At 49.9% G+C, this 14,918-nt stretch overlaps 2 protein-coding genes across 3 annotated transcripts; both read left to right on the forward strand.

Annotated features, from left to right (window-relative positions):
* The first annotated feature begins 5,324 nt into the window (after positions 1 to 5,324).
* RPL17 (ribosomal protein L17) lies at positions 5,325 to 9,361 on the forward strand. Its single transcript, XM_017819761.1, has 7 exons — positions 5,325 to 5,402; positions 5,773 to 5,825; positions 5,917 to 5,957; positions 6,696 to 6,830; positions 7,737 to 7,835; positions 8,563 to 8,754; positions 9,264 to 9,361. Exons 2-7 carry the CDS (start codon positions 5,786 to 5,788, stop codon positions 9,309 to 9,311), a joined length of 555 nt encoding a protein of 184 aa, XP_017675250.1. The 5' UTR covers positions 5,325 to 5,402; positions 5,773 to 5,785; the 3' UTR covers positions 9,312 to 9,361.
* A 539-nt stretch (positions 9,362 to 9,900) lies between these two features.
* Positions 9,901 to 13,805, forward strand: CUNH18orf32 (chromosome unknown C18orf32 homolog). Of its 2 annotated transcripts, none has more exons than XM_017819762.1 (4): positions 9,901 to 9,996; positions 10,484 to 10,583; positions 12,110 to 12,351; positions 12,984 to 13,805. In XM_017819762.1, exons 3-4 carry the CDS (start codon positions 12,124 to 12,126, stop codon positions 13,056 to 13,058), a joined length of 303 nt encoding a protein of 100 aa, XP_017675251.1. In that variant the 5' UTR covers positions 9,901 to 9,996; positions 10,484 to 10,583; positions 12,110 to 12,123; the 3' UTR covers positions 13,059 to 13,805. The 2 variants fall into 2 exon arrangements, with proteins under 2 accessions (XP_017675251.1, XP_017675252.1); XM_017819763.1 differs by having other exon boundaries at positions 9,941 to 10,043.
* Positions 13,806 to 14,918: the final 1,113 nt, after the last annotated feature.

Here is a 14,918-nt window from a genome sequence, read left to right on the forward strand (position 1 = left end):
AGCGCTCGGACAGCATTCCAAAAATATTGAGTATTAAGACAGCATCACAAATTGCTGTGTTTTTTTTTTGTTTTGACTGCAATCCTGGCAGGCGGGTCCCCAGCAGAGAGGGGAAGGTGCTGTGCCTGCTGCGTCACACTCCAGCAGCAGTGACAGGGAGGGAAGATCCTCGACTGTTTCCTCACCTCTGGTCTATGTGCAGCGTACACAGGACAGAAATTACTTAAGTAGAATGTGTAGCTAATCTCCTGTTGCAAAGAGTTGCCCACGTTCTAGGAGGACTCACAGGGTATCAAAAGCGTTTCAGTTGTTTGCATGTTTTAGGTGATACACTTACGATGAGTTATATATGTACACATATATACAAACACATAAATATATGTATGTAACTATTTTCATCTGCTTCAGTAAGGAACTTGTGGCCCCCTGTGGAAGCATCTCTTCTTAAAAATCACAGGGAGGAACAAATAACATAACTGAGCTCTGCAGGTGACCCAGACAGAATTACAGACACAGAGCAAATCTCTGATGCAGGTCAGTCCATCTTCTGGAGATGCATTTCACCCTTTTCCATGGAGTGACAGAACAAGGGGGAATGGCTTCCCACTGCCAGAGGAGAGGGTTAGATGGGATATTGGGAAGGAATTGTTGGCTGGGAGGGTGGGGAGGCCCTGGCACAGATTTCTCAGAGAAGCTGTGTCTGCCCCTGGATCTCTGGAAGTGTTAAATTCCAGGTTGGATGGGGCTTGGAGCAACCTGAGATGGTGGAAGGTGGCCCTGCCCATGGCAGCGGGGTGCAATGAGATGGTCTTTAAGGTCCTTTCCAACCCAAACCATTCTGGGATTCTAAGATTCTATGATCTTGCTCCTGGGACTCACTGCCAGTAGATTTTAAGACATGCTTGTGGACAGCAGCTTAACTGGAGAGCTCATCTACCATGTGTCCAAATGCTTCTGTTTTGCTGTCCATGGGAGGAAAAGGCAAACAATGGGGGTCAGCTGTGCCTCTGGAGGAGCCAGGCATGTGGGAGAAGGAGAGCAAGAGTCCGTAGGCTGGTCAGGAGAGAAGATTTCAGGGAAAGAAGGTGCAGGCAGCTGTTTGAAGGCTGGAAAGCTCCAGCGTTTGCAGCATTCAATCTGGTTTCAATTTAAAATGTCTTTGTCTTGAAGATTTCCTGCTTAAGCATTAGGACAAGGAACCCATTTGTGTGCAATTTCTGTGAACGACAGTTTAATATCCCCACATAATCCTCAGACTCCAAAAGCTGGGTCTGTCAGAGAAATGCCAAGAAATCTACAAAGAGGTTTGAGGAATTGGCTTCCATTCCTGTGCAAAGAACAGGTCGAGCCCCCTCCCGCAGCATGGAGGATATGTGGTGTGTTTTACTGAGCTGGAGTTAAGCTTGACCAATCATCCCAGTGGATCCACGTGTTAAAGGGGTTTTAGCACAGACTCTCCTGTGACTCCACGTGTCCCTCTAGTAGAAGTGACTGCCCTAAGTCTGAGCTGAGTGTCAGGCTGGAAGGTGAGCAGGAAGGTCCCCTGGCTGGAAGTGAACTCTTTGTGGTTTCAGACCTGCCACGAAAACAACCCCAGCCAGCCTCGGAGCTCACCTGTCCCCCCACCTGTCCACCAGCCAGGAGGAATGGTGGCTGTCAGGGGCATTGGCTGATTGTCACTTAGGGTGACATTTGGCTTGGCAGTTCCAGCAGCACTGATAAGCTTGTTCAGTCACAAAGCCAAAGCCACAAAGGAACTTACATGAGACAACACTCCTGTGCCCGTTCACTCCCTGCTGCCTGCTGGGCAATTCCAGGGCAGGTTAAGGGGTGCAGCCCCCTTCCAGCCCCGGGGACACATTCAGAGGAGAGAATCATGGAATCAGAGAATGCTCTGGGTTGGAAGGGATCTTTAAGCTCATCCAGTCCCTGTCTCCTGCCATGGGCAAGGACGCCTTCTACTACCCCCGGTTACTCCAAGCCCCATCCAGCCTAGACTTCAACACTTCCAGGGATCCAGGGGCAGACACAGCTGCTCTGGGAAACCTGGGCCAGGGCCTCCCCACCCTCACAGACAGCAATTCCTTCCCAATTTCCCATCTAACCCTGCCCTCTGCCAGTGGGAAGCCATTCCCCCTTGTCCTGTCCCTCCATCCCTTGTCCCAAGTCCCTCTCCAGCTCTCCTGGAGCCCCTTTAGGCCCTGGAAGGGGCTCTCAGGTCTCTCTGGAGCTTCTCTTCTCCAGGTGAACCACTCCAGCTCTCCCAGTCTGGCTCCAGAGCAGAAGGGATGGCAGAAGCCTTTGCTGCCATTGTCATCAGCCCTTCAGGGGAGGATGTTACCAGCAGGGGCTCCCAGAGCACAGAGTTCAAATCTGAGCACAGCTGGATGTTTGCTGCCAGTGCCTGTTGGGACAGGGAGGTCTCCCTGGGCTTGCACAGCACAGGCACCAGGGACAAGGGAGCTGAGAGGGGTGGCACCAGTGGAGTTTAAGGTGAAGTCTTATGGAACTGAGAATTAGGAGGCAGCTGCCTCCTACGCAGGAGTTTTCAGGAATATGATTTTGGACTTGCATGCCTGAATTTTCTGCTTAGGAACCCAAAGCTCTTTTTGAGTCAGCTCATACAAACCAAATATCCAAGGCAGGTGGTGCACCAGGGGAATAACCTGGTTAAAACCCAACAAGGCCACACGCTCAGCTGCCTCATCCCTGGTGCCAGCACCAGATATGTGCTAGGCTGCCCCTGAGAGCAGTTGTCAACCTACCAGTAAAGCTGAACATGCATCTCAGGGCAGTGGTCACAGCCTCAGGTCTGCCAGAGCTCAAGGAGCATTTGGACAATGCTCTCAGGCACACGATGGGATTGTTGGGGTGTCCTGTGCAGGACCAGGAATTGGACTGGATAATCCTTGTGGGTCCCTTCCAACTCAGGATGTTCTGTGATAGCCTCCCACCACTGCAAGCCCTCAGCAGCTGAGCAAAACAGTTCCACCTGTGGGGAAACAGAAAATGTAAGTAACAAAAAGCACACCCTGTTTGTTTTGCGTTTGATTGATGAGCACAGGTGATAATCCCCACCATGTGTCAACCACCTGTGTTTCACACCTCTCCTCCAGCTCTCCCTGACTGCAGCGTTGCTCCTGTGCTCTGCTATCAAGAAGCAGCTGTGTGTAGAGTTGCTTCCCATGGGAAGGCCGTGCTCCTGCCCTGGAAGAACACGGGAACAGGTGTGGGGGGAGGGCAGTAAGGACAGAGGAGGAGAGTTGCATTCAGTTGTGTTGTGAGAGGGGATTCCCGCAGTATGGTGGGCAAGGCTTTGGAAGTGTTGAGGACTTCAGCTTCAGCCAGTTTTAATTTATTGTGTCTGGAAACTCAGTGTTACAGAGTGTTGCCCAGAGAAGCTGTGGCTGCCCCTGGATCCCTGGAAGTGTCCAAGGCCAGGTTGGATGGGCCTTGGAGCAACCTGCACTAGTGGAAGGTGTCCCTGCCCATGGCAGGGAGTGGAACTGGATGAGCTTTAAGGTCTCTTCCAACCCAAACCATTCTGTGATTCTATGTTAAAAATAAGAAATAATATTTAGCCATGTCCCAGGTTTCCCTCCTTGGAGATCAGTGCTTGGAAGTTATTTGGAGACTTTGTAGAAAGCTTCACCCCTGTCGAAACCAAAGTAAAAAGGCACATTTTAAGGCAGGTAAATTAAGAGCTGCAGTCACAATTAGAGCTCTTACACTTTCCAGACATGTAAATATTTCTGATAGCTTGAATATTTTCCTCTTCTCACCTGGGTGAAATCCTAGCAGCAAAGCTTTGGGGGTTTTTAACTCTAAACAAGAGAGACAAAAATAACATCCTGGTTATTGCATTTAGATAGGCAGCAAGTTCTTGCTCTGCTTATCTACACTCAGAGTTAAACCCAGACTGTCTCATGCTGGGGAGCTGCCTGCACACCAGATTACTGCCCTCTCAGGAAGATGTGCCTCTTTTTTTTCCCCATTCTATCAAACTTGTCTCAATGAGCTTTTTGCTGCAGCCAGGTACCGCTTTCAGAAAATGTTTTGCTTTTACTGAGCTGCTTTGTCAGATTTCCCAAACAGTTCTAGTCACAAACGCTGCCTAAAATGGAAAAAAGAAATATCTTTCATCTTAACGAGTCAGTCTGTGATTATTTTATAACGGTGCAATAAACAGCAGTTGTGATTTATAAACACAAGTCTCTTTGCTCTGGTTACCTGGTCATCTCAGTGAGCGATGTGTTGCTCTATTCCCATCCTAAGCTGCCACCTAATGGTGAACATGGTAAGGCTGCTGGGATGAAGGTTGGACTCGATCATCTTAAAAGTCTGTTCCAAATTTAACAATTTTGTGATTATGTGATCTCAGGTGGAGGTTGGACTGTTTTCGCAGGGAACAAGGGACAGGATAAGACGACAAGAGTCTCAAGCTGTGCCAGGGGAGGTTCAGGTTGGACATCAGGAGGAATTTCCTCCTTGAAAGGGTGGTCAGGCCTTGGAAAGGGCTGCCCAGGGAGGCGGCGGAGTCCCCGTTCCCAGAGGTGTCCAAGGAATGCCTGGATGTGGCACTCAGTGCTCTGGGCTGGGGGACAAGGTGGGGATTGAGCACAAGTTGGACTCGATGGTCTGGGAGGGCTTTTCCAACCTCAATGATCATCTCACTCCATGAGGATCAGCACGGTCAAGTCAGATATGGCAATGCACTCTCTGAGCCCTTTCTAATAAAGAATGGTGTGATTCTGGGATTGTGTGATTCCCTCACGAAAAGCACCTGTTCTGTGAGCCGAGTGTGAATCCTAGAATAGGCTGAGTTGGAAGCAGCCCACAGGGATCATCGAGTCCAACCCTCAGCCCTGCACAGGCCCATCCTCAAGAGTCACCCCCCTGTGCCCCAGAGGATCACCCAAACGCTGCCGGTCTCGGTGCTGTGCCCACTGCCCTGGGGAGCCTGTTCAGTGCCCAACCACCCCCTGGGGGAAGAACCTTTTCCTGAGGTCCAACGTAAGCCTGCCCTTACACAACTCCAGGCCATTCCCTGGGTGCTGTCCCTGGTCCCCCCTGAGCAGAGCTCAGGGCCTGCCCCTCCCCAGGAAGTTGGAACTGCAGTGACGTCTCCCCTCAGTCTCCTCCAGCTGAGCACACCAAGTGCCCTCAGCCGCTCCTCACACGGCTTCCCCTCACGGCCCTTCCCCACCTCCGTCGCCCTCCTCTGGACGCCCATAAACCAGAACGGCGTCAGGTTTTGTTCACAACGCGCGCCACAGAAGGGCCCCGCCTCCCTCCCCCTCAGGGCGCGGCCCCGCCGCCATTGCGGAAATCTCGCGAGATCGCGCACGCGCTGCGGGCGCGCCCCGCCCCTACCTCCTCCTCTCCGTCGCCGCCATCCCGAGGTGAGGAGTCATGGCGCGGCCGGGCCTGCCGCCATCTGCCGCCATCCTCGCCCATCCCGCCCCTTCCCGCCCGCCAGCGCCCTCCCGCACATCGGGAGCGGTCCCACGCGCCCCGCGCCCGCGGTATTCCCGGGGATGGCGCGCGGGAGGGCAGGCAGGGGGCCGATGGGGTTGTGGGGGCGCGGGAGGGGCAGCACTCCCTGTGAGACTCCATGGCTGCGGTGATGACTCTCTTAGGACACCTTTGGATGTAACCGTGAAAAGAAAGCGAAATTCCTGAGCGGCCGCGCCGGTAGGGCGAGCGGCCCGGGCCCTGCGTGTCGGTGTGCTGCGGGTTTAATGTGATTTTGTTTTAATCGGTGTTTTCCAGCTGAGCTCCCAAAATGGTGCGCTACTCCCTGGACCCGGAGAACCCCACCAAATGTGAGTTGATGTTTTGGGAGAGTTCGTGTAGGACCACAGGGAAGCCGCTGAGGTTTTGATTTCAAAAGTTGGTCTTTTTTCTCTCCCGCAGCGTGCAAGTCACGGGGATCCAACCTGCGGGTGCACTTCAAGGTAAGGAGTGTGAGCTGAGCAGGAAGTGCAAATTCGGTTGTATTTTATGTTGGTTTTGTTAGTTTTTATATTATTTTTTAAAAGAACCCCGGACTGGGATTTTAAGGATCATCCCGCTTCAGTGCCCTGGTATGGGCAGGGGCACGTTCCACTGTCCCAGGTTGCTCCAAGCCCCGTCCAGCCTGGCCTTGGACACTTCCAGGGATCCAGGAGCAGCCACAGCTGCTCTAGGCAACCTGTGCTAGGGTCTCACCACCCTCATAGGCAAGAATTCCTTCCCAATATCCCAAGTTTTCACTTTGGTTTGCCTTTTTATTACCATCAGGATTATAGTTACTCTCTGACTTTTGCAGTTAGTAAGTGCTATCTTAACACTGAGGTTTTATCCTTAATTTTTTGTTCTAAGCCTTTTCTTTTCTCCCCTTTGCAGTTCCTTCACAGGAAAATTACATTGCCTGGAAGTGCATTGTTAACAAAAGTTGAAATTTTCTTGGTTGGATTTAGCCATTAGGTAAAAAACAGTAAAAGTGTGCTGGAGCCACAAAATCAGCAGTGGTAGTTACACCAAGGGTTAGAAAAGTAGATAGCAAAGAAAAAAAATGTTATTAATTATTTTTCATTGTTTGAGGAGGTTTTTTTTTGTGAGTACTTCCTTTGTAGTCACAGGACAAGGGTCTGGGATCCATGGTTATGTTGGAAAGATGTGTTAAGAGGAACTTTGTGTGCTCTGTGTTGTAGAACACCCGGGAGACTGCACAGGCCATCAAGGGCATGCACATCCGCAAGGCCACCAAGTACCTGAAGGATGTCACCCTGAAGAAGCAGTGTGTCCCCTTCCGGCGCTACAACGGGGGCGTCGGTAGGTGTGCCCAGGTGAGACCCTAGGGGAAACGGGGGAATGTGCCCAGGTGAGATCCCTGGGGAAACGGGGGACTGTGCCCAGGTGAGATCCCTGGGGAAACGGGGAATGTGCCCAGGTGAGATCCCTGGGGAAACGGGGAATGTGCCCAGGTGAGATCCCTGGGGAAACGGGGGACTGTGCCCAGGTGAGATCTCTGGGGAAACAGGGACTGTGCCCAGGTGAGATCCCTGGGAAATGGGGAATGTGCCCAGGTGAGATCCCTGGGGAAACGGGGGACTGTGCCCAGGTGAGATCCCTGGGAAATGGGGAATGTGCCCAGGTGAGATCCCTGGGGAAACGGGGGACTGTGCCCAGGTGAAATCCCAGGGAAATGGGGGAGTATGCCCAGGTGAGATGGTAGGGAAACAGGGGAGGTGTGCCCAGATGAGATCTGGGGAGACCCTAGAGCCCCTTCCAGTGCCTAAAGGGGCTCCAAGAGAGCTGGAGAGAGACTTGGGACGAGGGATGAAGGGACAGCACAAGGGGGAATGGCTTCCCACTGCCAGAGAGCAGGGTTAGATAGAAAAATGGGAAGGAATTGCTGTCTGTGAGGGTGGGGAGGCCCTGGCACAGGTTTCCCAGAGCAGGTGTGGAGTAACAGGACAAGGGGACCGGCTTCACATTGGCACAAGTTGGCCAGAGAAGCTGTGGCTGCCCCTGGATGTTTGGAATTGTTGAAGGCCAGGTTGGATGTGGCTTGGAGCAACCTGGGATAGTAGAAGGTGTCATTGCCCATGGCAGGGGGTGGGATGAGATGGTCTTTAAGGTTCCTTCCAGCCCAAGCCATTCTAGGATTATGGCAAGTTCGTGGTGCCTGATGGGTGAACTGTGTTGTACTGGGATAAAAGCAGAAGTTCACTGTTGCCTTCTCATTCCAGGCCAAGCAGTGGGGCTGGACCCAGGGCCGCTGGCCTAAGAAGAGCGCGGAGTTCCTGCTGCACATGCTCAAGAACGCAGAGAGCAACGCTGAGCTCAAGGTGGGTGTTACTGAGCACAGAGTGTCCCTGTTGTGCTGCCTGTCAGCGACCCTGACCCGTGTCACTGACGTGGAGGGACAGGGCACCACCCTGTCACCTCCATGGCACCGCCAGGCCCAGCTGTTTCCTTGGTCAATCCTTGGTGGATCCACAGCTCCCTGACACTGCTAAGCTTGGCTGTTTCATTGGTGAATCCTTTGTAAATCCTCAGGTCCATGGCACTGCCATGCTCGGGTATTCTGTTGCTAAATCCTTTGTAAATCTTTGGCTCTGGGACACTGCTAAGCTTGGCTGTTCCATTGGTCAGTCCTTTGTAAATCCTCAGATCCATGGCACTGCCATGCTCGGGTATTCCATTGGTAAATCCTTCATAAATCTTCAGCTCTGGGACACTGCTGAGCTCAGCTGTTCTGTTGGCAAATCCTTGGTAAATGCTCAGATCCATGCACCACTGTGCTCATCTGTTCCATCGGTAAATCCTCAGGTCTGTGACACAGCCAAGCTTGGCTGTTTTGTTGGTGCATCCTTGGAAGACCCTCAGCTCCGTGACACTGACAAGCTTGGGTGTTTCTTTAGTGAATCCTTGGAAAACCCTCAGCCCCCTGTTGCAGCCAAGCTTGGGCGTTCATTCACCAGCAGTGGTGACTGGGACAGTAACTCACATTCTTGCTGCGGAGGTGGTTGATTTGCAGATGAAAACAAGTGACAGGTTTTAACTTCTCTCCAGGGCCTCGATGTGGATTCCCTGGTGATTGAGCACATCCAGGTGAACAAGGCTCCCAAGATGCGCCGGCGCACGTACCGGGCACACGGCAGGATCAACCCCTACATGAGCTCCCCGTGCCACATCGAAATGATCCTCACCGAGAAGGAGCAGATCGTGCCCAAGCCAGAGGAGGAAGTGGCCCAGAAGAAAAAGGTATGGAGGGCCCTGTGTGCCTTTTGCTCCGTCACGTCATAAGAACCAAGCATTCAGCAGAGGGGTTGCTGTGATGACTATCTTAGGACACCTTTGGAATTCCCATGAAAAAAAATCAGTTATTTCTGAGCAACCCCATTTTTAATTTTAATGCAATATTAAGCACTTAAAAACCCTAAGAACCTTTTTTTTTTCTCAGTTGTGCAGGGGGTTTGTTCTTCCCTCTCATAACCACAGTATTCCCTGACTGCTTGGGTGAAGGTGGGGTGTGTGCAATTAAACTTAATTAAACTTGAGTTCAGAGTGTGTGAGCAGCATAGGTGTTCCTGTGTGCATGCAGGTGTGATCAGTGGATCATCAGCGAGGGAATTTCTAACAGCTCTCAGTGCTTCCAGAAGATCTTGCAAATTAACTTGTGAGATGTTTTGGGAAGACGTTTTCTCATCTCATGGTTTTCACATTTCACGATCTCATTCTGCCATTTTCCTGTTTTCGTGTCTGTTTTTCAGATCTCCCAGAAGAAGCTGAAGAAGCAGAAGCTCATGGCCCGGGAGTAAATCTGCACAGGCAGATGTACATAAATAAAACAAGAAAGCTTAAGATATTACTCCGTGTGTGTGTTTCTGTGCTCTGGGTTCTGACTGGTGGGACATGGGCAGGGAGAATTATGGGATCACAGACTGGTTTGGGTTGGAAGGGACCTTAATATCAAGCAGTCCAACCCCCTGGCGTGGGCAGGGACACCTTCCAGTAGACCAGGTTGCTCCAAGCAGTTCTTTGTCAAAAGAGAGCAAATTGTGAGGATTGCCATTAATCATAGAATCTCAGAATGGTTTGGGTTGGGAGGGACCTTCAAGCTCATGCAGTGCCACCCCCTGCCATGGGCAGGAACACCTTCCACTAGCCCAGGTTGCTCCAAGCCCCATCCAACATGGCCTTGAACATTCCAGGGATCCAGGGTTGCCCTGGGCAACCTGTGCCAGGGCCTCACCACCCTCACGGAGGAATTCCTTCCCAGTATCCCATCTAAAGCCTGTTCCCGCGTGGGTGCCGATGCCGTACCGCCGTTACTCCCCCCGCACACCGTGATAATTTGGGACACTGTTCCTGCCCCTGGAATTTTGGGGGGGGGCCCTCAACGCAGCCGGTGGGGCGGGGCTGAAGGTCACGTGACGCGCGCTGCCGCCTCCCATTGGCGGAAGCGGCGCCCCGGAAGCGCGGGGCCGTTCCGGTGCGGGCGCGGTGAGTGCGGGGCACGGGCGGCGATCCCGGTATCCCGACATATCCCGGTATATCCCGATATCCCGGCATCCCACCTCGCCCCCGCCCCTCCAGCACAGCCGGCCGTGCCCGGCGCCGCCGCTCGCCGCGAGTGCGCAGGGTGTACCGGCCCGAACGTCCTCCGCAGGGCAGAACGGGAACGCCTCCTGGCATAACTCGCCCTTCCAGGCTGGCTCGTCCTTTATGAGAAAACGGGGGAAAACGGGCTTTTTGTCCGCGTGGCCCTTTCCAGCCTCCACATCCACTGGGAGCAAGGCCTCATCGCCCTGAGGTTTTCCTGTCACGGCGTTCCCTGTGCCCCCGGCGTGTGGGGGGGCTCACACTGAGGAGCGAAACCTCCTGTCGCAGAGAAATAACCTGTTAAAAACTGACCTTTTTTTTTTTTCCTCCTTACTTTCCTTTTTTCCTTCTTTATTTTTTTTTTTAACGTATTTTTCTTGCTCACCAGGTGACGGGGCATCACCGAGTGACAGCAGGAATCCATCAGGACGGTGATTCCCCCTGTTGGGACGAGTGGCTCCAGAGGGTCTCTCGTGACCCTGGCACAGGTAAGGGTGATTGTTTGGCCTGGAATCTTGACACGAAGTGGCTGCAGAGACAAAACACAGCACATGCTGTTTCCTTGGGACAGAGCATGGGAGTGACAGGACAAGGGGGAATGGCTCCACACTGCCAGATGGCAGGGTTAGATGGGATATTGGGAAGGGATACGTGGCTGTGAGCATGGTGGAAACCCTGGCACAGGTTGCCCAGGGAAGCTGTGGCTGCCCTTGGATCCCTGGAAGTGTCCAAGGCCAGGTTGGAATAACCTGTTCTAGTGGAAGGTGTCCCTGCCCATGGCAGGGGGTGGAACTGGATGATCCTTAAAATCCCTTCCAACCCAAAGTATTCTGTGGTTCTGTGATAATTCTATATCCTGGGGTGTTCCCTCCAGCCACTTTATTCAACAGCTGGATGAATCCTCAACATCTTGCTGGAAATTTAGTGTCTAGGAAGTTCTGGTGAAGAGAATACCTGAGTCATGTTGTCTCAATTTAAGATTCCTCCTAGACTTCAGAGAGCAGATTTAAACTATGTTTGAAGCAGCCAGAACTGAACTTGGAAGTAGTCAACTGGAAATCGATATTCTCTTTTTTCACGGGGCTTAAAATCTGTAGGATAGCTTAAAACTTTTCCCTAGCGAAGCGTCCACGTCTGCCTGTTCATTGTCCATCTTGGAAAGCTTTTGTTTTGCTTCTTAATGCGAGAACTGAGATGTCAGCAGCCTAGAAAGGAGGAATGTGAAGGGCAAAGCTCTGTAGCAGCAGAGTGTGTCTAATGTATTGCTCGTCAGCACTGGCAGGGACAGCTCTAATCCCACTTAACTGCTTCCTCTCCCAGTCGTACCTCTCTGTCCCTCTGCTTTGGTTTTCTGCCTTTTTTTTTTTTTTTTTTTTTAGCACAGTCTCCAGGCTGCCAATTTTGAGGACTTCTCTGTGGGTTACAGAGAGAGGGGATGTTTTATTTTCTAATAGTTAATTTTATGGGATTGATGTGGGATCAAGGGATTCCTCTTGGGCAGGAGGAAGGAAATAACCCACATTCTGTTTCTCTCAAATCCTCACTGGGATTTTCTTCCTTCTCCCACGGTCCTGCCTTTCAGTGGTAGCAGACCATTGGATGACTTGGAGTGCTGCTGTTTAATTTCCCTTTAATTAAAAAGAGATTAAGAAAAACAAACCCTTTGGACTCTTTCCTACAGCAAGAACTGGGCTAATATCTTGCTGCTTAAACTGTTTTTGTGTGGTTTTAGCAAAGACTCTCATTTTCTGAATTAGTCTTTCTGAGTTGCAGCTGTAAGATTGATGAATTAGTAACAAATTACTGGGGTTTTTTGTTAAAATGAGAAGAATGTTCCCCTTCTTGAGGATTTTGTAATGTTAAAACACGCAGCATTTTTAACAGCTAATTTATAATTAAAGAAGACTCTATGTCCTAATATCAACTACAGCCTTTATTTACTATGGTTTCTTGGATCATGACGTACAACATTCTCATTCCGAGCTGTTTTTTTCCCTCACCACCTTTGTCACAGGGCAAGGGGCAGCCATGGTGTGCATTCCCTGCATTGTCATTCCTGTCCTCCTCTGGGTCTACAAGAAATTCCTGGAGCCGTACATCTACCCCGTGATCGCCCCCTTCATCAAACGTGTGTGGCCCAAGAAAGCTGTGGAAGATCCCACAGACACAAAACAAGGACAAGGAGGCAGCTCTGGGGATCCTCCAGCACCTTCAGCTGCAAAAAGAGGCCTGGAGTATGAATCTGGAAGCTATAAAGTAAGATTAATTCTCTTAGCTAACCAGGGAAACTCAGGGGTAGTTCAGGGTGGGCACCACAGAAGGGTTAATAGTTGGGTGTTTTTACAGACCTTTTTGGGGAGATTTTCTTATGGACAGGACTTGCCACTACTGAGCCAGCTAGAAATAGTGGCTTCAAGACAGCTCCTGGCCTTGGAGAGATAGGAATTGCTCTTGTTTCCTGCTTAATTAATTTATGCTTTTTTTAAGGACTGGCTATTCTTTGAGAGAGGGAAAAAAGTCAAATATTTGGTAATTTGCACCAGATGTATGAAGCAGAATTAAAAAAAAACCCAAACCCTCTCTTCAGCCAGCTCTGCCAGTCATAATGGGGAAAGATGTTTAGTGCATGTAAATTGTGCATTTATTATTTATTTCTTCTGTCAAAATTAAAAGACTTGTGAATGTTGTCTCTGCTCTCATTTCCCCTCTTCCCTCTGAAGGGATTATTATTTGCAAATCTGCACAGACACCACCACTTTTGGTTCCTGCTGCAGATTTCTTCATGGATCTTCACTGGCCTTGCCCCCAAAACCCATTTTTGTCTCCAGCTGTTTGGGTGTGAAGTCCTCTTTTTGGCATCCATTAATGGCACTGTCTTTTATTTGCAGTTTGAAAGCAACAGCATTGCAAATGGAATTGCTGCAAAGAGATCCACAGGAGCTTATGACAAGAAAACGGATTAGAGGAGTTAATTCCTAAGGGTTTTATTCCCCTGTGTCCAATATGAACTGCTGATATTTCTCGCTCTCTGAGACTTGTTTTCTTTGCACATTTTAGCTGAATAGAAACCTTTATTGCTTGCAGGAGAGAGTCTGTTTTGCCACTAAAATGGCATCTAGTTCGTTATTAGTTTAAAATATTTGAAAGCTGAAGTTATTGTATTTTTCTTGCTGGAACTACTTTACGTCTACCATTTATTTAGTGTAATTAGAGTTTAGGTTAAATAACTTATGAATAAACCTATCTATGGAAGGTAAATGTATCTTAGCATCTTAATTTCACTAAGTGCTAGTGGAATAATTGAGACTTTCACCTTAAAAGCTGTGTCTGTTCTTGACCTCACTGAAGGACTGTGGATTGGATTGTGGCAACAGAAGCTCTTGTTTAAACTATAGGGGATTTATATTTTTCATGCCAAATCTGTGGATGAGGTAGAGGAGTTGTGCTATATGCAAAATTTGCTTAGCTTACTAAAACAGAAACTCTTGATGTGATACTTCTGTTAATTATTGTCCTTTAAATACTGTGTCTTTTTGTTTGTTTGTTTCCTGAAGAGGAGCAGCAGAGGCAAAAGAATTATTGCTTTATCTTCTGTTGTGGTGATTTAAAATGGTGCAGTTCCGGCTTTAAAAAAAGAAAACAACTAAAACCTCTTTAACATGTTTGTGGAATTTTAACTATAATAAATGAGGATTTTCTTTAAATATAAAGTCGCTTCATACAATTGTTCTTGGACATCTGAGTGATAAACATCTAAAATCTTTGAAAACCTGTAGACAGGCCCCAGGCAGAAGGAGGTCTTAAAACTCCATGACTTCATGATAAAGTGAACTGGGCAAGTCCAGCTTTGCCTCCTCCTGGGAAGATGGACTCTGCTGCTGACTTGAGTACCAACCATGATGTGTTTTGAGTGTCCCTGTGCTTAGTAAAGAATAAAACTGATAATTCCTGCTTTCCCCTCTCTGCCAAACAAGAGCATTCTTTGAAAGATTCAAAACCAAAACCACTCCAGCAGTTTTGGATTGCTATTTATGGCTTAATTTCCCTAAAATCCTACCCCAGACATGCCTAAAAAGATACACCTTTTTATACAGGCAGTCCGTGTCACTGTGGTCCAGTGTTGTGCTTGTGACTGTGATATCTCCTACCAGATAATTAATTATGCCCACTCAATGCCTCTGGTGAGGTGCATCATTTCCTACCACTGCCTGATTTGGTCAGGCCTTGTGTGAATCCATCTGCAGCATCCACTGATGGATATCAGGCCCTGGTTGCTACAGCCATTGCTTCTGTAAAGAGCTGAGTCACAGAAAACCCCTTGTAAGACGTTGCTTAATGCTGTTCGCTCTTCCTTAATGAGCGAGTCTGTTCAAAAGTGAATTTGGAATTGCTGTTTAATCAGCTCTTGCCTCATCCTGGAACATAATCCCCCACGGGATCAGTGTGTCGCAGATACAGCTTCCTCCTAGATCAGTGAATCACTGAATCACGGAATCATGATTAAAAAAGCCCTCCAAGACCATCGAGTCTTGTGCCCGACCCCCACCTTGTCGTCCAGCCCAGAGCTCTGAGTGCCACATCCAGTTGCTCCTTGGACACCTCCAGGGATGGGGGATCCACCACCTCCCTAGGCAGCGCCTTCCCATGCCTGACTACCCTTTCCATGAAGAAATTCCTCCTGATGTCCAACCTGACCCTCCCCTGGCACAGCTTGAGGCTGGTTCCTCTCATCCTGTCCCTTGTTCCCTGGGAGCAGAGCCCAACTCCCACCTCGCTCCCCCCTCCTGTCAGGGAGTTGCAGAGCCAGAAGGTCCCCCCTGAGC

Source organism: Lepidothrix coronata, unplaced genomic scaffold, assembly GCF_001604755.1.
Source record: "Lepidothrix coronata isolate B3197 unplaced genomic scaffold, Lepidothrix_coronata-1.0 Scaffold77, whole genome shotgun sequence".
Taxonomy (NCBI): domain Eukaryota; kingdom Metazoa; phylum Chordata; class Aves; order Passeriformes; family Pipridae; genus Lepidothrix; species Lepidothrix coronata.